Source organism: Dipodomys ordii, unplaced genomic scaffold (genome assembly GCF_000151885.1).
Source record: "Dipodomys ordii isolate 6190 unplaced genomic scaffold, Dord_2.0 Scaffold19, whole genome shotgun sequence".
Classification (NCBI taxonomy): domain Eukaryota; kingdom Metazoa; phylum Chordata; class Mammalia; order Rodentia; family Heteromyidae; genus Dipodomys; species Dipodomys ordii.
In genome coordinates this window covers 4,930,461-4,956,446 of record NW_012267235.1, presented here as the reverse complement: position 1 = coordinate 4,956,446, position 25,986 = coordinate 4,930,461, and the positions used below count along the sequence as shown (strand labels likewise).

General features: G+C 45.7%; 1 protein-coding gene across 1 annotated transcript in view; it reads left to right on the top strand.

The window, feature by feature from the left end:
- Positions 1-3,977: 3,977 nt before the first annotated feature.
- Positions 3,978-25,986, top strand: part of Lpo (lactoperoxidase) — a 33,874-nt gene continuing 11,865 nt past the window's right edge. The window contains exons 1-9 of the mRNA XM_013013094.1: positions 3,978-4,055; positions 5,131-5,227; positions 13,454-13,531; positions 15,363-15,450; positions 18,542-18,702; positions 19,825-19,942; positions 20,240-20,369; positions 21,101-21,307; positions 23,930-24,254. Of these exons, the coding sequence (XP_012868548.1) occupies positions 13,456-13,531; positions 15,363-15,450; positions 18,542-18,702; positions 19,825-19,942; positions 20,240-20,369; positions 21,101-21,307; positions 23,930-24,254 (1,105 nt within the window). The 5' untranslated portion in view covers positions 3,978-4,055; positions 5,131-5,227; positions 13,454-13,455. The remainder of the gene's footprint in view (positions 4,056-5,130; positions 5,228-13,453; positions 13,532-15,362; positions 15,451-18,541; positions 18,703-19,824; positions 19,943-20,239; positions 20,370-21,100; positions 21,308-23,929; positions 24,255-25,986) is intronic.

Genomic DNA, 25,986 nt, shown 5'->3' with positions numbered 1-25,986 from the left:
GTGTGTGTGTGTGTGTGTGTGTGTGTGTGTGTGTGTGTTGGTCAGGGAGCTTGAACTCTGGGCCTGGGTGGTATCCCTCAGCTCTTCAGCTCAAGACCAGTGCTCTGCCACTTGAGCCAGAGTATCATTTCCGGTTCTGTGGTGGTTAATTGGAGATAAGGGCCTTATGGACTTTCCTGCCTAGGCTAGCTTTGAACTTTGATCCTCAGATCTCAGCTTCCTGAGTAGCTAGAATTACAGGCTGAGCCACCGGCTATTATTGTTTTTAACTACTATCGACTCTAAGCTACTTATGTAATGGATATGTGGTTTATAATTGCTTTTATTACTATCAACTCTAAGTTCCATCTGTCTGACATCCTCAGAACTTATGTATCTGGCACATGGCAGGAGTAGAGTTGCTACCAAAATAGAAGGAATTCCACTGCAGTCTGTTCCAGCATCTCACCCCATTCCAGCCTCCACCACAATCTTCCAGAGCAGCAAGTACTTGGTAGGGTGGAGTCCCAGCAGGGAAGGAGAGAGACCACAGTCATTTACAGTATGTCCTGGTGAGCACACGTCATTTACAGTATGTCCTGGTGAGCACACATCCCAGTATCCAGCAGCCTTCCACATGGTGGGCTAATAAGCAGCAAGTAGGAAGCATTCTGGGGATAGCTGTTAAGAACTCCAGTCTCCATCTGGCTCAGAGGCCTGGGAAAGCATCTCAACAAGAGTAAGGGCTCATGGGTCCTGTTGCTTCTGATTCTTTGAAGTTCCTTCTTAGGTTGATAAATGGGCTCCAGCTGCTGTTTTCTTCCAAATGCAAGGGAACCAAGATTCAAATGTTCCTCATTATCCTCATGGTTCTCACTGATTCTGTGACGAACTGTGGTGGGGAAGGGGTATGGGGAACCTCCTAGGGGAAAGAAAGAATAGAAAATTGCATTGATGACACCTTCTATATACTTTATATAGCCATACCATTTTAGTCAGATTAGAAAATGGTCTCCACAAACCATTTTAGAACCATTAGTCAAGACTTAAATGACTGGGTTAAGCAAAAGTTGATTTCTATACCAGTGTCATCATCTTGATTATGAAGTATTGATTGCCTAACACAATTTAGAACTCCCAGGGAGTTTCTGATATAATTGAGGCAATAGGGAAGATACATATCAAAATTGGACGCCAGGAGAAGGTGGTTCACACCTGTAATCCTACCTACTGATGAGAATGAGATCTGGAGGATCTCCATTTCTGCCAACTTGGGCAGAAAGGTTCATGAGACTTAGTCTCCACAAATAACCAGAAAAAAGCAGGCTGGAGATGGAGGTATGGTCCAAATGAAACAGTGGGAAGAAAGGAAAGGAAGGAAGAGGGGGGAGAGAGAGGGAGGGAGGGAGGAAGGAAGGAAGGAAGGAAAGAAGGAAGGAAGAAGGGAAGGAAGGAAGGAAAGAAGAAAAGTAGGAAGGGAGGGGAGAGGAAAGGAAAGGAAAAAAAGAAATTATAAACACAAAGAGGAGGAAAGAACCAATGCACTTACAGAGCTTATCAGACAGAGAAGTCTTCATGAAGATAAACCTTGAGCTTAGACACTAGAATGAGGGAGAGGGAGACAGAGACAGAGACAGACAGAGAGAGACAGAGACAGAGTAAGAGAGAGTATGGATTGTGTGCCACATTGGGGAAGAATGACCAGGTTTTCTGGAAGGAAGAGCTTCAGTAAAGGACTAGTGTTGCTATTTGGTAAACAGATGCTTAAGCAGTATAGAACCTTATCTAAAACTTGACAGTTATCCTGTGGATAGAAGTTAGTGGGCCAAAAACTTTAGTGTAGAGGAGGAAGTATGAATTGAGAAAGAGGGTGGCAGGAGAAGGGGATAGGCTTAGAGCAAGACAGAGATGACTTAGGGCAGAAACAGAAAGTGGGGAAGGAAAGGAAGAAACAGAGATGAGAGAGTTATGAAGGGAAAATGGAGAGCATGTGGTGACTGGTGAGATGGGAGGAAGATAGGAAGAGAAAAGAAGAAAAGAGGAAGAAACAAGAGCCCTGGAAGTCTCCCTGTTTTCCAACATGAGTGACAAAGAGAATGAACACATTTTCCTGAAGAGTTAAGCTTCCCCTTTCTCAATAAGATTCCTCCCATTCTCTTGTTTCTGGCTGACCTTGGAACTTAGGAGAACGGCTTTGGGGAAAACTGTCCTACCACATCCCAGCTGCTTGTAAGGATGATAACAGGGTTCTGATCATGGTATTATGTAAAAGAACTGGAGGATACTTGATGTGTATGGAACGGTACAATGAAACAGAGGATGCCTGGATCTAGGACCTCTTAGATTTGATGGTTCACAACCGAATTTTAGCTATCAGAGCCAAAGCCAGTATTATCGTTGTTGTTATTTAGTATATCCACTTCTCTTTACAGATAAGGAAAGAGAGGCCTCAGAATAAAGGTAATTTCTCCAAGATCACATGACCAGAGAACAGCAAGCTAGGGCCAGAGCTTCATTTTCTAAGTCTTAATAGCCCAGTGCTCTTTGCTGATTGCTTAGCATCACACCTGCTGGAAAGAGGTGGGTACACATGTGCTTGCTTGAGAAATGAGGCATTTTATTGAAATAATTTCTTCTCTATGGATTTACGATAAAGCTTATTTTATTTTATTCCTCAGAGAATAGCAACAATGATTCAAAGTTGGTTTTTGTTTAAAACTCGATAGGTATTTGTGACATATGATATTTGGCTTACCACCCCATTTCTATCCTGACCATCTAAAGATTTATCTTGGGTCAAGTTAAATTGTCTTGGTTGAGCTTTGAGATGTGATACTTTTCCCAGCCATCTCTCTGCATTATCCTGGCATGACAGAAAAATTGATCTGGCATCTTTTTCTTTTTTCTTTTTGTTGGTTGTGGGGCTTGAACTCTGGGCCTGGGCGCTGCCCCTCAGCTCTTCAACTCAAGGCTAGCACTCTACCAATTGAGCCACAGTGCCACTTCCAGCTTTTTCTGCTTATGTGGTACTGAGGAATCGAACCCAGGGCCTCATGCATTCTAGGCAAGTACTCTACCACTGAGCTACCTTCCCAGCCCTTGATCTGGCATCTTTTTCATCTGAAGCAAACTTACGAAAATTCACAAATTGTAAGCTAATTAAGGGGACGGAACAAGGGAAGAAAAAATATGATGCACAGAAATACTAAGAGCTTGGTAAATATTTAAGAGGAAGAGAAAAAGAGGAAGGAGGGAGAGACAGAACCTGACAGGAAATGTGCCTTGGTGCAAGAAGAGGGATTTTCCACTCATGGAGAGCAGGGAGGGACAGCATTCTGACCACCCACCCCAGGGGTTCTTGGGACTTTCCTCTGTCCACTTTACTAGACCAGTTCCCTGGGAGGCAAAACTGGACAAAACTGGTCCTTTGGTTCCAACATGCTAAAGGTAATTGGAAAAATTCATTGATACTGGGTTTGCCACTTAAAGCCCTTATATTATGCCAATCTCAGAAGCCAACAAACACCAGGATGACCCACTCACTAAATTCTGAGAAGACAGAAGAGCTTCTTCCTGTCTCTCTCAAGGGAAACACAGAACCCAACACAGACATTGTCTTTTCTTTTCCAAAATCCTTCCTCGAAAGGAGGCTGTCTTACAATATCCCCATCTGTCCTCAGAGCCCACATGGCTCAGAGACACATTCAGGGAAGTTTTTATCATTTTCCTACCCCTCCAGAGCCAGGGATGGCATAAACCTGGAAGCCCAAATCTTAGGTAAGACAGATAGGTGAGTCCCAAAGACACGACGACACTGGTCTCTGGAGCCCTCCTAAGAACAAGAAGTCTGTTTGTTTGATGTTCTAGGAAGCCAACAAGAGGAAATGCACTTTAGCTGGAAAAGGAAATAAAACCTGCCTAACAATGCGTGACTGCCAAGTCAGTGGGGTGAAGGGTAAAAACAGACAGCTAGAAAGGAGAGTGGGCTTGGAATAGAGATGACATCTGAGTGGTGGGGATGGCTGGGAGGCCATGGCTCAGCATGAGCCATGAGCACGATCGCTTCAAGCAGATGGGTAAGTCTGTCATTGATGTGCATGCCCCCTTTGACCAGCCAAAGGTGTGTGTGTGTGTGCGTGCGTGTAGCTGCAGCATACTGCAGTCTAACACTGGAAGGAAATAAGGGTAAGTCAACCATGTCTGAGGTCAGCCTCATCTATAAACTACAAACTCCTACAAAATCTGTGTGTGTGTGTGTCTGTGTTTGTGTCTGTGTCTATGTCTATAATGCACTGGGTCTATGAAGCATAGTGTCACTGGGCACTTTCTGTTGTTTTTGCTTCTACTATTGTTCAAACATCTTGGATTCTCTGTGCAGACTTATGAAAGCTGCTAGCCTTTTTCATTTTCTCCTGGGTTTTCTGTCTCCAACCTCCATTTCTCAGGCTGATTGGCCACTGCCTGATGGGGAGCCATGTAACTTGGAGTGAAAAGATTTTGACTAGACTGAAATAAGCCCATGAAAACAAGTCATCACTGTCATGTTACCAAATGTCAGACATTCAGATTAGCTGATGGCAACACACTCATTCCTATGCTTCATATCAAGGAATGTTTCATACGAGGACCAAAAGATGGGCCATAATGTGCTGGCACTAGCACTGCCCCAATCCTGACCATTACAGGAAGGTCAAACCTAGAACACACCTCAGCATGACATAACAGGACAAATAGGCAGTGTCAATCAGACCTAAATTTTGTTGCTATTCTGAATATAGTAGCTCAGTTATGTTGCACATAGGAAGCAGTGTTATGGCAGGGACATTTTTTAGAAGGAAGGTCTATCTTGAAATCATTTGGAACCAAATAGATCAATATCCATCTAGAGAGTAGGGTTGTATGTCAGTGGTAGAGCACTTGCCTAGCATGCACCATGAGGTTTGAACCTCAGCAACACACACACACACACACACACACACACACACACACACACACACAATCCATCTGAAGACATCACTTCCTAAACCCAGAACAGGCTTCAACTGGGAGTGGTTAGATGCAAAAAAAAAAAAATACTTGGCCAAGGTGCTGAATTGTGTTTCAAAGAAAACAAGAAGAGCCTGAAATCTTGCTCCCCTTTCTTGAATTCAGCCTTCTTCTGAGATGCCCAGCTCATTTTAACTTGATTCATCATAAGAGAAACATTGTTACATTCCAACCAGGAGAGGAGGACATCATTCTTTGGAAGGTAAACTGGGGGAAAGAGGGGAAATGGGTTTTGATGAATGTGTTTCTGAACGTTCTCTCAAAGCATATCTATTTTATAAAATGGTTTATGTCTTCAATGGTCTATTTTGTAAAAGGCATTTTCATGAGATTTTGTTTTTTCTGCCACTTCCTATTTCCTTCTTATACAGATGGATCTAAGGAACTTGAAGTTTTTTGTTTTTGTTTTTTTGGTTTTGTGTGTGTGTGTGTGTGTGTGTGTGTGTGTGTGTGTGTGTGTGTGTTTAGTTTGAAGTCATTGAAATAGAAGGCATCTAGTTTTTTTAATTTATTTATTTATTTATTTATGTTTTGATTGGTCATGGAGCCTGAACTCTGGGCCTGGGAGCTGTCCCTTAGCTCTTCAGCTAAAGGCTAACACTCCACCACTTGAGCCATAGCACCACTTCTGGCTTTTTCTGCTTATGTGGTGCTGAGGAATTGAACCCAGGGCCTCATGCATGCAAGGCAAGCACTCTACCACTGAGCCACCTTCCCAGCCCAAGGTATCTAGTTTTAATATCTGGTTTTTTATTTTAAAATTTTTTCCAGGATCCCATTGTTTTGGTTGTTTCATTTTTGTTTTCTAATAAATTCAAGTCAATAAGTAATATTACTCTTTTTTTCCCTTGGTGCTGGTCCTGAGGCTTGAATTCAGAGCCTGGGCTCTGTCCCTGAGGTTTTTTGCTCAAGTCTACAGTTCCTTTTATACTTTTTTTTTTTGGTAGCTAATTGGCCATAAGAAGAGTCTCACAGACTTTCCTGCTCAGGCTGGCTTTGAACCTCAGTCCTCAGATCTCAGCCTCCAGAGTAGCTAGGATTAGAGGCATAAACCATCTGTGCCTGGCATAATATTACTCTTTTTAATGTATTATGTAAAATAGTGTTTTTATGTCATTTTATACATGCTTATAACATGCTTTAATCATATTTACCCCATTGTTCTCTTTTGTTCCTATCCCCCCTCCTACTAAACACATTCTTATTCCCAAATAGCCACCCTTCAAATTTCATGTCATTTTAAATCTAGACTTTGTATGTGTAAAGAAATTTACAATATTTGTCTTTCTAAGTCTAACTCATTTCACTTACTAGTGGTTTTCCACCCATTTTCCTGCAAATGACAGTTTTATTCTTTATGGCTGAATGAAATTCCATTGTGTATATATAACCACATTTTTTTTTGCTTGGGGCTTGAAGTTAGGGGCCAGGCACTGTTCCTAACCTTCTTTTGCTCAAGGCTAGCACTCTACCACTTAAGCCATAGAGCCACTTCTAACTTTTTCTGTTTATGTGGTACTGAGGAGTCGAATCCAGGGCTTCATGCATACTAGGCAAGCACTCTACCACTAAGCCACATACCTAGCCCACTACCTATTTAATCTGCTTGCCCATTGATGTCCCAAGACTGATTCTGTAACTCAGCTATTGTGAATAGTGCTGCAATAAATATGGCTGTTCAGATATCTATACTTTATATACTTACATTCCTTCAGACATATGTAGAGGAATGCGCATATGTGTATATATAGTAGTCTTATTTTTAGTTTGCTGAAATCCTCCAAGCTGATTTCTAGAGTGGCTATACTAGTTTACATTCCCACCAACCATTCCTTTCTCCCTATGTGCTTACCAGCATCTGTTGTTTGTTTTCTTGATGATAGTTGTTCTGACTGAGTGAGATGAAATCTCAGTGTCATTTTCATTAGCATTTTCTTTATGGCTAATGATGTTGGGCATTATTTCATGTATTACTGGTTATTTGAACTTCATTTGAGACCTGTCCATTCAACATTCTAGGCTCTTCTCACCTCTCTTCTGGCTACCTCAAAAAATAAATATTGTGAGGGCTGGGAAGGTGGCTCAGTGGTAGAGCGCTTGCTTTACATGCCTGAGACCCTGGGTTCGATTCCTCAGCACCACATAAGCAAAAAGAAAAAAAGCCGGAAGTGGTGCTGTGGCTCAAGTGGTAGAGCGCTAGCCTTGAGCTGAAGAGCTAAGGGACAGCACCCAGGCCCAGAGTTCAGGCCCCACGACCGGACCCCCCCAAAAAAATATTGTGAAATGATGACCAAAAACATTTCAATGTTTTTAAAAAATCACTTTAGAGTCAAAAGATTGGGTGAAAAGCAAGGAGGGTGAATAAATGAATGAGAAAGAGAACCATTTAGTAGTCCCTAATTTTAAGAGCTATTTATTACCTACTGGGGGGCTTAAGAAATAAACATGTTCAGGGTGTGGGAGTTTCTGCCTCCCATGGCTAGATCAAGATGACATATCTCAGCTGGAAGATGGGAAGAAGGGGGGTTGCTCCACCCAAGTCAGTGATATTACATCAACCAAATCTTACCATCCCGAACTTTCCTCGTGCATTTGCCTGGAGCCACAGGGTGTTTCCTGCTGAACCTGTGTCTCCTCTAAGTCACCTCAACCCCTCAAAATGCTGGGCCTTTCCCAGAAGTAAATCCTTGCCAGAAGGTATAAAAGATCAGCTGCTGTGCGCAGAGCAATGGCCCTGGCTACCACAGGAGGCTGAGACCCATGGCAGGTAAGGTTCAGTAGTGTTACTCATTCCTGGCTTTTACAAAGTTAATGATGTGATTTCCCTAAAGCCTTCTCAGAGCACTTAGTTTTGGGTTTAAGCATGTCTTCTTGGTACATTATCTGATGCCAGATTTGGCAAGCGCAAGTCAGATCATCCCTGTGTGGAGGAAGATAGAAGGGGTCTACACCCACTGTAGGGCAAGAAGGCTTTTCTGCTTCTGAAAACAAAGACATAGAATCATAAACTTGGGGCCAGAAATGTCTCTTACACATTCTGTTCAGGAACTGAGTTCTTAAGACAGGTGTCTAGGGTCACTTAAAAAGTTGGAGGGAGCTGGGAATAGGGCTTAGTGGTAAAATGCTTACCTAGCATGCATGAAGCCCTGGATTTGAGTCCTCAGTACTACATAAGCAGAAAAAGCCAGAAGTGGGCTGTGGCTCAAGTGGTAGAGTACTAGCCTTAAGCAAAAGAAGCTCAGGGACAGTACCCAAGCCCTGAGTTCAAGCTCCAGGACTGGCAAAAAAAAATTGTAGGTAAATAGTAACAAGTGATGTTCTTAAGACTGGTGTCATGTAATACAACCTCTCCTCTATAGTAGAGCTTCTGTGGTGTTTTTCTAGAGCTCCCTAAGCCAGAACTCTCAGATCTCCATCTCATTTCCGGCATCTCATGCCAGCTATCTGAAGCATATCTGAACATCTAGTTTAGCCCTGAATATCTGTCCCTGTTGTCTTAAGTGTCCTCTGGCTACCTGACTCTCATCCAAGTGTATAAACTGGATGGTCTTTCTTTCTTTTGAGAGAATGAGGTAGTTGAATCATATTTGGGGGGGGGGTGGAAAGTGTCAGTGGTGGGCTTGAACTCAGGGCCTGAGCACTGTCTCTGAGCATTATTTTGCTCCAGGCTAGCACTCGAATACTACTGTTTTTTGGGGTAGTTAATTGGAGATAAGAGTCTCATGGACTTTCCTGCACAGGCTGGCTTTGAATTGTGATCCTTAGATCTCAGCCTTCTGAGTAGCTATGATTACAGATATGACCTACCAGTGCCTGGCCTGAATCATGTTGGGTTTTTTTGGTTTTGTTTCGTCTTACTCTCAGGTGCATTCAGTAAGTATAGAACACCTCACCTTCGTAGAAGATTGTTTCTGCTGTGAAAGGCTTGATAAGAGCCACTCAGGATATAAAAGGGAAACAAACCCAAACCCAAATTCCATTTTCCCTACTACCTGCTCACAAAATGCTTCCAATACCAGGTTGGTGGGTTCCTCAGTCACCCAACAAGCATAGCTGCAGGTAGATGCCCCCTGTGTGCCCTCTAATTGGGTGCTGACACTCACAGGTTGAAGGTTCAGTCTTAGGGACTGCCAATCACAAGCTCCAAGTTGCTTTATCCTGTGCTTCTGATCAACTGGCTATAAATTAGAGTACCCACACCCTCCTTCCTCAAGTCTGATTCATCTACTAGAGTTGCTCAAAGAAACATTGGTATTTATGAGTTTATTATGAAGGATAGTATAAAGGATACAGAATAGAGGTGCTGAGGGCAGGTATGAGGGAAGGAACAATGGAGTTCCTCTGCCTCTCTGGACACACCATCCTCCAGAAGCTTCCTGTGTTCAGCTACTTAGAAGTTCTCTAATATTATCCTTTGTGCTTTTATAGAGATTTTATTAAGTATGATTGCAGCCTAGACAACCATGAAATTCTAATGCTAGCAGACTGGGTGGGGACACCCAAAAAGGCATGTGTTCAGATTCCTGGCCTTTCTATGAACCATTCCTTGCTCTCTCCTGGATATGGAGCAGGATTCCTTCTGAATGGGAACATTGTGATCTACCATCAAACAAGGTCATTTTGGGAGTTTCATTATGCCCAGCTCCAGCACAGAAAGATAGGGAATGATAAGACTTTCTATGACTTTCTTTTGGAAAGATAACTTCTGTTTTTATGGCTTAACCTAAGGAGGAACTTTTGAGCCAAGAATCATGGAATCATGGATGAAAAACCACATATATGGGCTGGGAATGGGCTTAGTGGTAGAAGGCTTGCCTAACATGCAAAAGGCCAGAAGTGGCGCTGTAGTTCAAGTGGTACAATACTAGCCTTGAGTAAAAACAAGCTTAGGGACAGTGCCCAGGCTCTGAGTTCAAGCCCCAGGACTGGCTATGTGTGTGTGTGTTTGTGTGTGTGTGTGTGTGTGTGTGTGTGTGTGTGTGCGTGTGTGTGCGTGTGTGTGTTATATGTATACAATTTTATATACATATATTTTCCATATACACATATTTCTATATGCAAGTATTTTTTGTCTTTCCTATTGACTCATGCCACCATTCCTAACAGCTCTCACCATTCATGGAAAAGAATTCCCATGGTTCCTTCCCTTCTCAGTCTTTCTCCCGGTCTCTTTGGTGACTGCTCAGCATGTCTAAAAGCCACATTGGTAGAAGGTGTGGTAGACAGAGAGTGGTCTTCAGACTAGACACATCACTTGTTACAGGTTCTCAGGCCCTTAACCTTCTACTCTGAATTTATCAAGATCCCCAAGTGATTCTTAGATATGCTACAGTGTGAAAAGTCACCTACGAGGCTACAAGTACTCCCTCTTGTACAATCTCCAAATGCTACATTTCTCTGCTCTGTCATTCACTTAGCATGTGCTCTAGCATTCTATGTCTTAGGGGAGCTCCACACTTTGCTAAAAACCAAAGGGCTCAGGAATGCTTTGGCATCAACCTTGAGAGTAAGAACATGGTAGACATCCAAACACCACAGAAGCTTGTGGCTGACCTCTCTCTCTCTCTCTCTCTCTCTCTCTCTCTTTCTCTCTCTCTCTCTCTCTCTCTCTAGCCCTGTTTTCCCTATTGCCAGAGGCAATATGTTTCCAGGATCTTCTGCACACCCATTTTTCAGTGCCTTGACCCTGTATTTGCTTGCCTCTGCTTTCTATTCCACACCTTTCCCTTCACACCAATCAAGAATCTTACCATGAAATGCAAACTAATTTAGCTTTGGATTTGAATTCCTTCTCCTCCCTTCCAAGTGAGGAGAGAATATCTGAAGGAAAGGAGTGGAAAAATAAGTAGCTAAGCTTTGTTTCCTGTCATCACCCTATCTTGGTGGTTCACACTTGTAATCACAGCCCATGGAAGGCTGAGGCAGGAAGATCAAAAGTTCAAGGCGAGCTTGGGCTACACAGTGATACCCTAACAGGCCCAAAGGGAGTGGAAAATATAGAATTGCTGTTCAGTGAATAGAAGGTTTCTGTTTTTCAAAGTGAAACAAGCCTAGAGATCTTTTACTCAAAAATGTGAATACATTTGCTGTAATGTAGAAAATAATGGTTAAAATGATAAATTTTACACTGCATGTCTTTTGTTTGTTTGTTTTGGCCAGTCCTGGGGCTTGAAGTCTGGGCCTGGGCACTGTCCCTAAGCTTCTTTTGCTCAAGGCTAGCACTTTACCACTTGAGCCACAGCACCACTTCCACTTTTCTGAGTAGTTTATTGAGGATGAGTCTCATGAACTTTCCTGCCCAGGCTGGCTTCAAAACATGATCCTCAGATCTCAGCTTCCTGAGTAGCTAGGATTATAAGTGTGAGCCACCAGTGCGTGACCTGTATGTTTTGTTTTACCACATGTGAAAAGGAAAAAAATCTTTAATGATCTTTTACTCACAAATCTCTGCTTGAAAAAGCAGATTTCTGCTGATTCAGTGAACCTTATCATGGTCCTCTGGTATTCACAAAGAAAGGGTAACAGTGTCTGGGTATGGGGATGTGCCTAAAATTGACAGAAAGAAGGAGATGGAAGGAAGGAAAGAAGGAAGGAAGGAAGGAAGGAAGGAAGGAAGGAAGGAAGGAAGGAAGGAAGGAAGGAAGGGAAGGAGGGAGGGAGGGAGGGAGGGAGGGAAGGAGGGAGGGAAAAAAAGAATAATAGTGGGACAGAAAGTCCCAGAATTTTTTCCTACTGGGGCCATATAGATCTAAATACAAAAGCCCGCTGAAGAGTTGAGCTATTTGATCAGTTATGTTGGGGGGAAAAGTCTTGACCAGAAATGTGTTTCCATTGTAACTCAGTGGTAGATGCTTGCCTGGTTTGTGCAAAGCCTTGGCCTGGGTTTGAGCCCTATTAGAGAAAAAAATTAGGGGGAAATATAAAAGGGAAGATGGGGAATGGAGTCAAAAGCTGAATTCCTTGAACCGTGGTACACAAATGAGGTTATTTGGAGAGTGTCTGGGAGGTGGGCTGTGCCATCTCTCAGGCAAAGCTAGGGTGTGTTTTCTCTCAGGGAGCTTTGGGCAGGTTTGAAGGGTCAGCTAATTTGAGGTTGTTCATCCTGGGAGTGCCTGGAGTCCACTCAGGAATACGATGCTGAAGGGAAAAACATAACATCATGAAGTCTTGGGAGCCAGTCAAGAGCCTGGTCTAAGCTAGGCACTGGTGTCTCACATTTACAGTCCTAGCTACGCAGGATGTTGAAATATGAGGGTCTCAGTTCAAAGCTAGTCTGGGCAAGAAAGTCCATGAGAATCCTAGCTCCAACTAACTACCAAAAAATTGGAAATGGAACTATGGCTCAAGTGGTAGAGCACTAGCCTTGAGCAAAAGAAGCTCAAGGACAGTGTTTAGGCCCTGAGTTCAAATCCCAGTACCAGTACATACACAAAATTAAGAAGGCTGGAAATGTGGCTTAGTGGTAGAGTGCTTGCCTAGCATGCATGAAGCCCTGGGTTTGATTCCTCAGTGCCACATCAACAGAAAAAGCTGGAAGTGGCACTGTGGCTCAAGTGATAGAGTGCTAACCTGGAGCAAAAGAAGTTCAGGGACAGTGCCCAGACCCTGAGTTCAAACCCCAGGACTGGTGGAAAAAGAAATGAGAGTCTGGTCTAAAGAAGCAATTATTCCAACCGTATATATGAGCACCTTTCTAGACAAGAGCCATAATCTCTTCAAAAGCTATTTGGCATCTACCTCACCAAGCCCAAGGAGGCCCCTTGTCAAAAGATAAAGCTGCTCAAATTGGTTCCGAGTTAAAGTTCATGATGAAGAGGTAGATTAACCTAGGAGCCGGAACCTCTTTGGGTGTCCTGAGACACCACTATGGAATTAGAGGAGTTTCTGAACTTGTCACAACTTTCTTGTATGTGTTGATAGGGAAACCCCCTGTGGGGTTTTAAAGGAAAGATGGGGCATCTGCCTCAGGCACAGTCCATCCCTGGTGCGGACAGAGGAGACAGACAGGAAAGACAATTTCCTAGGAAGAAAGGAGGAGGGTAACACCAATGGGTGGGTAACCGCACTTTTCAACCCTATGACAAAACCAACACATGATTTCAGGATCACAGGGTGTCAGGGCAGACTGGAAGATCCTGCCTCACTTGACCCTACCCCCTCGCTAAGTAACCTGTCCAAGAGTGCAGAGCTGGGTGTTAAGTAACCTATCCAAGAGTGCAGAGCTGGATAGAGTGACAATTCAGGGCCTCAGACCCTGAAGCTAGTGTTCCTTCCCTTCCACTTTGCCTCTTTCCATCTCTCCCTGTGCATGTAGTAGGCTTCCCTGCTCCTGTGGTAGGGCATTTGGTGGTCCCTACTTTCTGAGAGTCAGTCTATCCCACAGGCGCTCCATTGAGGCTCACGACATAATTCTGGGTCTCTCTCACAGGGATGAGGATCCTTCTCCATCTCCCAGCCCTCCTGGCTTTTCTGGTCTCGCTCCAGGCTAAAAGGCCTGCTAAAAATGGTAAGTGTCACACTGAATTGGTTTCCCATAGTTTTCACCACAAAGCACCTTGAACTGGGTGCATGAAGACAATGGAAATTTATTCTCTCACAGTCCAGGAGACTTGAAGTCCAAAATCAAGGTGATAGCAAGACCCTATATCCTCTAAAGGCTGAAGAGGAGGAGCCTACTTTGCCTAGTCCAGCTTCTGGTGGCTCCAAAGCATTCATGGAGTTCTTGGTTCATAGCTACAGCATGCTAATTTCTGTTCCAGTCCTCATATGCCTCCTTGTGTGTCCTCTCCCTCTCTCTAAAATCCACTGGGTATCACAGCTCATACCAGTAATTCTAGCAACTCAGGAGGCTGAGATCTGAGGATCATAGTTCAAAACCAGCCTAGATAGGAAAGGAAAGGCTGTGAGACTCATCTCCAATTAACTACCAAAAAGCTGTAAGTGAAACTGTGGCTCAAGTGGTAAAGCAATAGCCGTGAGCACAAAAGCTCACATATAGTGCCCAGGCCGTGAGTTCAAGACCCAGGAGCATGGGGTGCACGCGTGTGCACGCACACACACACACACACACACACACACACACACACACACACACACAGAGTCAGGCGCTGATGGCTCATGCCTGTAGTCCTAGTCAGGAGTCTGAGATCATTTGAGAATTGAGGTTCAAATCCAGCCCACGCAGAATAGTCCATGGGGTTCTTATGGCCAATAAACCACCTAAAAAACAGAAATAGAGCTGTGGCTCAAAGTGATAGAGTGCTAGCCTTCAGCCAAAAAACTCAGCCCTGAGTTCAACTCATAAAAACAAAAACCCACTAATCATTGGACTAAGGGTCCTCATCCAGTATGATCTCCTCTGAATCAATAATACCAGCAAAGACTATTTATAAATAAGATTATATTCTGAGGATCCAAGAGCACATGAATTTTCACTAGACAATTTTCTTTGTGAGTGAAAACAAGGAAACCCACCACTGGCTTTATACCTTCGCTTCCCCAGTTTAGGTCCTGGCAATCAGTAAATTGATGGACTTGCTTAACTTTCCACAGAATTTGTCCCACCAGGAACCAAAGAAATTCCAACCAACCTGATTGGTTCAGTAGTCCTATCCCTGGGTGTTCCAATACATTCCTGAAAGAGGTCTTGATCTTTTGTTGAAGATAAAAAAAAAATAGTCTTCCCATTCTTTTTCCCTTAAGGGAAAATTTTGTAATCTTAATTTCCTACCTGCTCAGATTTCTTCTGTCTGTTGTGGGGCTTGAACTCTGGGCCTGAGCACTGTCCCTCAGCTCTTCAGCTCAAGGCTAGTGCTCTACCACTTGAGCCACAGCACCACTTCTGGTTTTATGATGTTTTATTGGAGATAAGAGTCTCACGGACTTTCCTGCTGGGGCTGGCTTTGAACCATGATCTTCAGATCTCAGTCTCTTGAGTAGCTAGGATTACAAGCATGAGCCACCGGTGCCCTGCAAGCCTGCTCAGATTTGAAAGCTGTGGGATAATGGCTGAGAAAGAGGGAGACAGAAGCTAGGGGCCGGTGGCTGGTGCCTGTAATCCTAGCTACTCAGAAGGCTGAGATCAGAGGATCACAGTTCAAAGCCAGCCCCAGCAGGAAAGTCTGTGAGACTCTTATCTCCCATAAACTACCCCCCAAAAATACTGGGAGCAGAGGTATGGCTCAAGAGGTAGAGCACTAGACTTGAGCAAAAGAAGCTCAGGGCCTGAGTTCAAGCCCCAGGACTGACACAGATAAAAAAAAATGGAGACAGAAAAAAAGGATACCTCCAAGGAGTGGGGTCTGATTTTCTGCTTCCTGCTTCTCCCCATCCCCAAGCACAGATCACTAGAATTTCAACCATCTCGGCTACTGTGAGTCAGGTCAAGGTCCAAGTCAACAAGGCCTACCTGGAATCCCGGACCAGGTAAGAAAGATACATATACATATATGTATACACTTCCTGTCACATATTTCCTGTTAACTAGCCCATCTAGGCCAGCCCTGCCAAACCAGTGAGCCCAAGCAATTATAAAACCTGCCCTTCTACCTGGTTCATACCTCTAAGGATGTGACAAGTAGCATCAATAGCTGCCAACTCCCCAAATCCTCAGACTCCAAGATGTCCTGAAGGCCTTTGTTGCTTATGACCCAGTGTTTCCTTGGATCCTGAGTGTCCCCCCCCCCCTCAGAAGGGTACAAATTCTTTATTCACCCAACTCATATTTTCACTTACTCCACTCTGGCTCTCTAGAAGCAGAATCCTAGGTTTGCTCAGGACAGGTGATTTATGAGGGTTGTGCTGTCAAGGGACAATGCTGTGGAATGCAGGAAAAAAAAAAACAGAAATAAAAGGAAGGAATTAAGTGAGGATATGGTTTATGGTCCAGCCCTAGCTTTACCCTCTGGGAGACCTCGGTTACTCTTGAACACCTCTAGTCAGGCAGCTCCATTGGATGGCCCAGAAGCTGCTCCCATCACAGCTAGGGGAGGAGCACACAAACCCTCAAAAGGAATCCAAAGGAAGCCAGGTGCCAGTGGCTCACCCCTGTAATCCTAGCTACTCAGGAGGCTGAGATCTAAGGATCACGGTTTAAAGCCAGCCCCAGCAGGAAAGTCTGTGAGACTCTTATTTCCAATTAATCACCAGAAAACTGGAAGTGGTGCTATGGCTCAAGTGGTAGAGCGCTCGCCTTGAGCTGAAGTGCCCAGGACTTGAGTTCAAGCCCCAGGACTGATCAGGAAAAATATATATATATTCAAGGGAGGCCCACCAGCAAAGTCAGCCACCCGCCACCCAGGGGCTGGGACTGGTGAGCAAAGCAATCCAGACTGGATTGCTGCCATCAGGAAGTGCATGTGTTATACCAAAAGGACTAATGAGAAATAAGAGGAACCCTAGCAGTGAGCTTATTCATTGCTCTTGTTCTGTCCCTGATGCTAGAGTTGTAGCATCCTTCCTCCTTGCCTCTGAATGAATCCTCAGACACTTAGCTGATTCTTTTGGCAACTGTTTATTTATTTAGTGCTGGTACTGAGCCTTAACCTCCAGGCGTGGGTGCTGTTCCAGAGCTCTTTTGCTCAAGGCTAGTGCTCTATCACTGGAGCCACCGCTCCACTTCCAGCATTTTATTTATGCATTTGTTTTTGTATGTGGTTAATTGGACATAACAGTCTCACATACTTTTTCTTGCCCATGCTGGCTTTGAACCCTGATCCTCAGATCTCAGCCTCCTGAGTATCTGGGATTACAGGCACAAGCCACTGGCACCAGACTCTTTTGGTAACTTTTGAATGATAAAATGTGCTCTGGTCATTTCTAGTCCCCAAGACTAGAATTCCATTTCAGGAACTAAAAGGTCAGCATAAGAAGACACAGACAGCCCCAGACTGCTTTTTTTCCCTTGACTCAGAGTGACCTTGGAGGTCTGTGGTGAGAGTGGGGAGTCCAGGGGGCTTCTCCCTCACTCCTGACCTGTCCCCCTCCCTCACTTCCCCTTGGGGACTGAGGGATGGACTATGGCATGACCAACATTTCTGGACAAGTCGGTGTCTCAAGGGAGAGCCCGAAATTCCTTCTCTACTTGGATACTTTTCTGGTCTTCTCACCATTCTGCTGCCAGCTCCAAGATCTGGAAAATTCTAACCCAGTGCTGACAACCCCAACACCTGAAGCACCCAGCTTTTTTTTTTTTTCTACCCCTTCGGCCCCTCTCTGGGTGAATTGGGCCATGCTGTCTCTTTTGCAACAGAAGCAAAATGGCAATATGGCTTTTCTCTTGAGCTCTTTTTAGGGAAGTTGGGGCAGCCCTTGAGATAAAAGTTAATGAGCAGGGTCCTTCCTGTTGTCTCCTTACTTACCCAAATGGTGTCTCAAGCTGAGACCCAGCACCCCCGGCTCTTCAGACAGAACTAGTGGCCTGTCACCCAGAGACAGACCTGTCTCTACAGTTAATGGATATACTCAAAAAGAGGTCTTTCTGCCAGCCACCGGGCACCAGTGGCTCATGCCTGTGATCCTAGCTACTCAGGAATCTGAGATCTGAGGATCAGGGTTTGACACCAACCCAGGGAAGGAAGGTTGGTGAGATTCTTATCTCCAATGAACCACCAGAAAAACCAGAAGTAGAGCTCACAGAGCACTAGCTTTGAGTACAAAAGCTCAGGAACAGTACCCAGGCCCTGAGTTCAAGCCCTAGGATGAGCATACAAACAAGTAAGCAAACAAACAAATAATAAGTCCAATAAATGAGAGCTTTCTTTTGTGAGACTCTGGGCCCTTTCTAACATCTCAGCGTCTTGGAGCGATAGGGATCACCCCAGTGAAACTGAGGCACAGTGAAGAACTTCAAGGAGGAACGTCTCTGAGACCATCTTGCCCTCCACCATCTGTGTTGTCACAAGCTCCGCAGGGGAAGGCTTTATGGTTTCTCATTTTACACATGGAAATTAAGAAATAATAAGGCCTGAGTGTCTTGCACATGGTATTCAGCAAAAGATTGGATGCTTTGGGTGGCAAACTCCACAGGAGCCCTAGGGCCAGACATAATTTGGGCTGTTTCTATGGGCAGAACTAGAGGTCCATAAGCATCTTCTTTCTAGAATTCTCAGTCCATAAGCTTGATGACAAGCCAGTTATATACCAAAGGCTCCTCACATGTGAATCAATCTGTTGTTAGGGCCTTGTGGTTTTTGAGCTCCAGGTTCTGATGCACTCAGCTTAGGTATAGCCCTCTGGTTGGAATTCGGGAACCACTTGATCCAGCTTCCCTTGGGATCAGGTCTTCCCCTTAGGACCAAAACTATTGAAGCTTAACAAGCCACTGTGGCTTCCTCTTTTCAGAAGAGATTTTTCCAGCAGTGTTAGAAAAGAAATGAACACAAAGTTTGTCTCCTCTGAGCCACACACCACCCCCCCAGGGCTCTTCCCTGGACACCGATCACTTCACATCCCTGCAGAGGACCACTAACTCCCTTCTATAAGGCCAGCTCATGATCTTCAATGCTCTCCACGGTAGGCTGAAGACCGCCATGAGCTCCCGAGCTCCCACTACCCGACAGCTCTCAGAGTATCTCAAGCACGCCAAAGGCCGGACACGCACAGCCATACGTAATGGGCAGATGTGGGAGGAATCCTTCAAGAAGCTGCAGCAGAAGATTTTCTCGGCCAATGTCACAGGTACATTAAACTCACAGGAAGGGTTCATCTCCCTGCAGAAAAGATCAGAGGCAAGCCAGGTACTGGTGGTTCATGCCTGTAGTCTTAGCTATGCAAGAGGATAAGGTCTGAAGATTGAGGTTCAAAGCCAAACAAGGCAGAAAAGTCCGGGAGACACATATCTCCAGTTAACCAGCAAAAAGTTGGAAGTGGCTCAGGTGGTTTAGTGCCAGACTTGAGCAAAAAAAAAAAAAAAAGCCAAGTGAAATTGGGCATTGATGGCTTATACCTATAATCCTAGCTACTCAGGAGGCTGAGATCTGAGAATTATAGTTTGAAGCCAACCCAGGTAGGAAAGTCTGTGAGACTCTTATCTCCACTAAACTACAAAAAAAAAAAAAAAGCTGGAAGTGGAGAAGTGGCCCAAGTGGTATAGCTTTAGCCTTGAGCAAAAGAAGTTCAAGGACAGTGCCCAGGTCCTGAGTTCAAGCCCCAGGATTGGCACCAAAACAAAAACCAAAAAGGCAAGTGAGAGCATGAGTCTGTACATTAATAGCCAGTACCGACACAAAATATGAGGGGAGGGGGGGAGAAGAGGAGGAGGAGGAAAAGGGAAGGGCAGGAAAAAGAAAGGGAAGGGAGGGGAGGGGAGGGGAGGTCAGAGTCCACCAAAAGCTGTGATCACTGTCTCAGGCTGTCAGCTCCGAAAGGCCCTCCTATCTCTCCCATCCTAGGCTCATAGGCCAAACCAGCAGAACCTGGAGCGCCTTAGGGGACAGTTAGGCCAGTGCCCTTTTAGCAAATGAAGGAACTCAGCCCTAAGGAAGGTCACAGTGGGGACAAGGGTGTTCTTTGCATAAATAACTTGGGTAAGGTACTGGAGGAAGTACCAAAGTCAGTAAACATGCACTGGCTGTCCCACACCACAGAGTCATCCCTTCTCTGAGTGACTGCAACAGGGAAGCCACCCGTGTCAGGTGGATTTACTGGGATTATTTCACCAGCAATTGCGATTCCTGTTTTGTTCTGGCTTAAGACCCATCTGACCTCATCTTAAGTTTTTTCTGCCTCCTGCCAAGGCCTTGGAAAGGGCTGAAAACTCTGAGCCTCTTTGAGGTTGGGGGTGTGTCTCTTCTGTTTCAGAGCCCAGCCTGGACCTGACATCGCTGTCCTGGGAGGTAGGCTGTGATGCCCCGGCTCCAGTAGTGACCTGTGACACCAGCAGCCCTTACCGCACCATTACGGGAGAATGTAATAACAGGTGATTTGGGGCAGGCTGGGGTGACACCTACCCAGCCCCACCCAGCCATTCCAGGAAGACCTGCCACCCACCACTTCACCCTCCTGGACCCTTTTAAAGGAAACCCTTTTACCCAATGGAGCCCCCCCACCTCGCCCCGCTTCACCAGGGCCTGGGTGGGGTAGGGGAACAAGGGGCTCAGATCTCCATATTTGAGAGGCCGCTGCCGCCAGCCTCCTTACTCTGGGTCAGGGCCCTGCCCCCCCGAACCCCGGAGACCAGCGGCGGGGGCTGAGAGGGGGTCTCCCCGGCTTTCAGGAGGGACCCCACGCGGGGAGCCGCCAACCGGGCGCTGGCTCGCTGGCTGCCGGCCGAGTACGAGGACGGGCTCTCCCTCCCCTTCGGGTGGACGCCGGGCAAGACGCGGAACGGCTTCCCGCTCCCGCTGGTGAGGGCGGACGGGGTGAAGTAGGGGAGGTGGAGGGGAGGAGATCCGCGAACCCCCAATACCCACTCCCCACAGGGCTAGGGGGAGGCGGGGACGCAGCCCTGCGGGAGAAGGGCGATTCGGACTTGTGTTGTTCCTCCAAAACGCCACCAGAGGGCAGCAGAGCCCGGGGCCGAGCCACGCGGTGCTCGCTGGCTGGCGCGTTCTCTGTCTCTCTCCCCCTCTCCTTCTCCTTCCCCTCCCCCTCCCCCTTCTTCTCTCCCCCTTCCCTCCCTCCCCCTCTACAGGCCAGATACCCTGGGGTCTCCCAAGCAGATGGCCTCCCCGCCCCATCCTGCTCCCCTTCACTCTGGGTCAGCCCCTGGAGTGCTTCAGCTGTCGTTTGCCTCATCTGAGTTGGCAGTCCCTCCCCAAAGCCCCCTCCCCTGTCCACAGACACCTGGCATCGCCATGGCCAGGCCTCTCAGGAGCAGTCTGGTTTTGTCTTTTCACCCTGCTTGGTAGTGGACAGGGCAATGACATTGCACATGAAATCATACAGACCCGGGTTCAAACCCATCTGTCTCCTTACCTGCTACAAGAGTTAATGCCTTCTACCTCACAGACTTCTTGTTCGGGGACTAAATGCCTTGTAGCTGTTACAGCTGATGTACTAGTAAAGCGTAGTTGAATCTGACCCTCAAAGTACATTTTCTTCCCCATCTGCCCTCCTCTTCTCTCTCCACCTGCAGGCCCGAGATGTATCCAACGAGATCGCTGCCTATCTGAATGAGAAGGATGTTCTGGACCCAAACTGGTCCCTGCTCTTCATGCAGTGGGGCCAAATTGTGGATCATGACTTGGATTTTGCCCCTGACACTGAGATGAGCAGTAGCAACTACTCTAAGGCACAGTGTGATGAGTACTGTATCCAGGGAGACAACTGTTTCCCCATCATGGTAGGCCCCTGTAGCAGCCCCTAACTACCAGGGGAGCAATCGTGGGTCTCCTGAGAGATGTGGGTGCTGACTTAATAGCTTCCCAAATCTCATATGGGCATTCATTCATTCACTCACCTACCAATCAGTGATTACACATTATATCCAATTGCCAGGCAATGCATAATACATTGGGTTTTCAAAGATGAGAAAGACCTTGTTCCTGCTGTCAAAGACAGTGTGGTAAGTGAACAAGTGAGCCAGTGGCTCATGCCTGTAATCCTAGCTATTCAGGAGGCTGAGATCTAAGGATCTTGATTGGAATCCATACCTGGCAAGAAAGTCCAGGAGACTCTTACTTTCAGTTAACCACCTCAAAAAAAAAAAGTCAGAAGACCAGAAATGGAGCTATAACTCAAGTGGTAGAGTGCCAGCCTTGAAAAGATAAACAAGAGACAGCACCTAGGCTCTTGAATTCAAGCCTTTCTACTGGCACAAGGAATAATAATAATTGGGGAGCTTTGAAGAGGGGAGTTTACATCCTCCACCAGAGGGGCTGGGAAGGTGGCTCAGTGGTAGAGAGCTTGCCTTACATGCCAGAGGCCCTGGGTTCGATTCCTCAGCACCACATAAGCAAAAAGAAAAAAAAGCCGGAAGTGGCACTGTGGCTCAAGTGGTAGAGCACTAGCCTTGAGCTGAAGAGCTGAGGGACAGCGCCCAGGCCCAGAGTTCAGGCCCAATGACCGGACCCCCCCCCCAAAAAAATAATAAGCAAGAAGTTTATCAGCAGTGCAAAAATCTCAAGCCTTCCCTAACACACTGGAAAATAGATTCTACATTTTACCAGGAGATTCATTCTACATTTAAGATTTGCGGAACTTTGGCCTTAAAGTCATCTTGAATGATGACTTCATTTCCCAGGAGATGAAAGTTGATGATGGATGGGTGAATCAGTGAAAATCGGATTTGGGGGAAGAGCCAGCAGGGAGAAGAATTTGCAGTGACAGACACCCCTTTTCTTTACATGGGTTAAGACTGTCATTTATTTATGCAAATAAGAAGTCAGGCCTAGCCAGGCTCTGGTGGCTCACGCTTGTAATCCTAGCTACTCAGGAGGCTGAGGTCTGAGGATCGTGGTTCTAAGCCAGCCAGGGGAAGGAAAGTCCATGAGACTCTTATCTCCAATAAACCACTCAGAAAACTAGAAGTGGCACTGTGACGTAAGAGGTAGAGTGCTAGCTTTGAGCTGTGAAGAGCTGAGGGACATCGCCCAGGCCCAGAGTTTAAGACCCACGACCAACAACAACAAAAAAAGAAGTCAAGCCTAGAACTCGATGAGGGAGGCTCACGCCTGTAATCCATAGTTACTCAAGAGGCTGAGATCTGAGGATCACAGTTCAAAGCCAGCCTGGGAAGGATAGTCTGTGAAACTCATCTTCAATAAACCACCAGAAAATTGGAAGTGGTGCTGTGGCTCAAGTGAGAGAGCACTTGCCTTGAGCTGAAGAGCTGAGGGACAGCACTCAGCCCCAGAGTTCAAGCTCCACACCTGACCAAAGACAAAGATGAAGAAGAAGACAAAGATGAAGAAGAAGAAAAGAGGAGGAGGAAGAAGAAGAAGAAGAAGGGGGAGGAGGAGGAGGAGGAGGAAGTCAAGCCTATGTGCTGAGGATAAAGAGCATGAGCTAGAGAATTTTCAGTCTGGATCTGAATCTCACATCTTTCCCTTCTAGTTTGTTAGTGCCTGGGAAACTGACACCTTATCTGAGTCTGTTTTACCATATAAAAATGGAATCAAATTGTCAACCTGATAGGTCTTAGAAGGATGGAAGTAAGATGAAGTATTCATATTGGTTGCATGTAGTAAGTCCAAATTAAATGAGGTGTCAATTTTTTAAATTTATTTTTTCCATTTTATCAGTACTGGGATTTGAACTCACTTAAGGCTTTCATTTAAGGCTGATGCTCAACCATTTGAGCCACAGCTCCACTTCTGGCCTTTTTTTTTTGTAGCTAGTAGGAGTCTCCTATTAGAACTTTCCTGTCTGAGCTGGCTGAGACCCTTAAATCTCAGCCTCCTGAGTAGCTAGGATTATAGGTGTGAGCCACCAGCACCTGGCTTAGAGTGCCCTGCCCCCCTGTTTTTAGTAGCAATTGTTAACTTTTTCTCGTCTTATGTGATACTTTCCTGTCCAGGAATGCCAGAGCACACTCCCCAACCAAAATTCAGAGAGCCTCACTGTGAAAGATTTTGGAAGTTTTTAACTATTACTTTATTGAATATATATATATATATATATATATATATATATAGTTCTAAGGATTGAACTCAGCACCTGGCACTGTCCTTGAGCCTCTTTGTGTTCAAGGCTAGTGCTCTACCACTTGAGCCACAGCTCCACTTCTAGCTTTCCTGAGTAGTTTATTGGAGAAAGAGTCTCATGGACTTTCCTGCCTGGGCTTGTCTTTGAACGGTGATCCTCAGGACTCAGCCTCCTGAGTAGCTAGGATTACAGGGGTGAGCCACCAGTGCCCGGCCATCTTCAATGTCTTTGCATCCACTCTGTCTCTTGGGAAAGGTTATCTGAGCCCAGACGTCTGCCCCTGCAATCACCAACCACCCCCCTCCTAATCTCTCTGCAGTTCCCCTCCAGTGACCCCAAGGTGAAGACTCAAGGGAAGTGCATGCCTTTCTTCCGAGCTGGATTTGTCTGTCCCACTGCACCCTATGGGTCCCTGGCTCGAGAACAAATCAACGCTGTAACCTCCTTCTTGGATGCCAGCTTTGTTTATGGTCCCGAACCAAGCCTGGCCAACCGCCTGCGCAACCATAGCAGCCCTCTGGGCCTCATGGCTGTCAATCAAGAGTTCTCAGATGGGGAGCTGCCCTACCTGCCTTTTGTCACCCAGAGGCCCAGTCCCTGTGAGATCATCAACACCATGGCCCAGGTGCCGTGCTTTCTGGCAGGTGAGCCTAGGCTGGGGAGAGGCAAGGGTATCATCAGGGAGGCTTCTCCACTGAGCCACCACTGTCTGTGGTGCATTGGAAAAAAATAAAAGAAAGGCCCAATAAGCCTAGCACCAGTGGCTGATGCCTGTAATCCTAGCTATTCAGGAGGCTGAGATCTGAGGATTGTGGTTCAGAGCCAGCCTGGGCAGGAAAATCTGTGAGACTGTTATCTCCCATTCACCCCCAAAAAGATGGAAGAACAGTTATGGCTCAAGAGGTAGAGACCAGGGCCTGAGTTCAAGCCACAGAACCATCACAAAGGAAAAAAGGCCCAATAACAAGAGAAGACATATTTACAGTAATATGAGATGAGGAAGGGTTGGGAAGGTGGCTTAGTGGTAGAGTGCTTGCCTAGCATGCATGAAGCCCTGGGTTCAATTCCTCAGTACCACATACACAGAAAAAGCCAGAAGTGGTACTATGACTCAAGTGATAAAGTGCTAGCCTTAAGCAAAAGAAGCTCAGGGACAGTGCCCAGGCCCTGAGTTCAAGCCCCAAGACTGGCAAAAAAAATAATCATAATAATAATGAAGAAGTCCAGAAACACACCAAGAAAATTCACATGATCCTATTACTCCCCAATAATCACCATTAATTTTTTTTAATTTTTTTGGGGGGTCCGGTCGTGGGGCCTGAACTCTGGGTTTGGGCACTGTCCCTCAGCTCTTCAGCTCAAGGCTAACGCTCTACCACTTGAGCCACAGCGCCACTTCTGGCTTTTTTCTTTTTGCTTATGTGGTGCTGAGGAATTGAACCCAGGGCCTCAGGCATGCAAGACAAGCACTCTACCACTGAGCCACCTTCCCAGCCCCTAGCATTAATATTTATTGGCAATCTTTCCCATACTTTTCCTAGCGCAGGTATATTCCCTATTATTTTGCATAGTTAACTACACACTATAAATAATGCTTTATAACCTGATGTCTTCACTCCACATACTACATGCTAAGAGGGAGAGGGTACTCTAATAGAGGCAAGGTATTGTGTCGCATATATTACCATCATTTTTTTTCAACCCTTTTTAGAGTTATTCAGCTATCTTCTAGAGTTGCTGTGTTTTTCTGTTTTCTTGTTGCTTGGATAATCAACATCCTTGTGATGAATCTTTATTTTCATTTTTTTATTGTTATTGCAGTACCAGGGATGTTGTCATTTATTAAGGTAATTTACTAGAAGAGGTTCTAGATTACGAGTTTGTTATATACATGTGTGAACGTGTGTGTGTGTGTGTGTGTGTGTGTGTGTGTGTGTGTTAAGGCTTTTAAGTAACCTGGGCAAAAGCCACCATTCTAAGAAACCTATGCACAACCAAAGCCTCCTGATTCTATTTATTCCAGGGGCACATGCCCTCTGGTTCTCTCTGTCTTTGGCTTCTGAAATCTTTTTCTCCTCAAACAAACAAAAAAGACTTTCCAAGGACAAACTTCTGGTCACAAGGCAAGAGACCAGCCCTGAGCCAAGCTCCCTTGTGAGAGCTCTTGAATTTTGTGTCCCCACACATACCCTATGCCAATCTAGATCTCAAATTAAGCCCCTTCCAGGTTTTCATAAAAGCAGCTAGGAGCACCACGCATTTGTGAATTGTATAAGCTTTCTTTTTTTTTTTTTGGGTCCGGTCGTGGGGCCCAAACTCTGGGCCTGGGCGCTGTCCCTCAGCTCTTCAGCTCAAGGCTAGCGCTCTACCACTTGA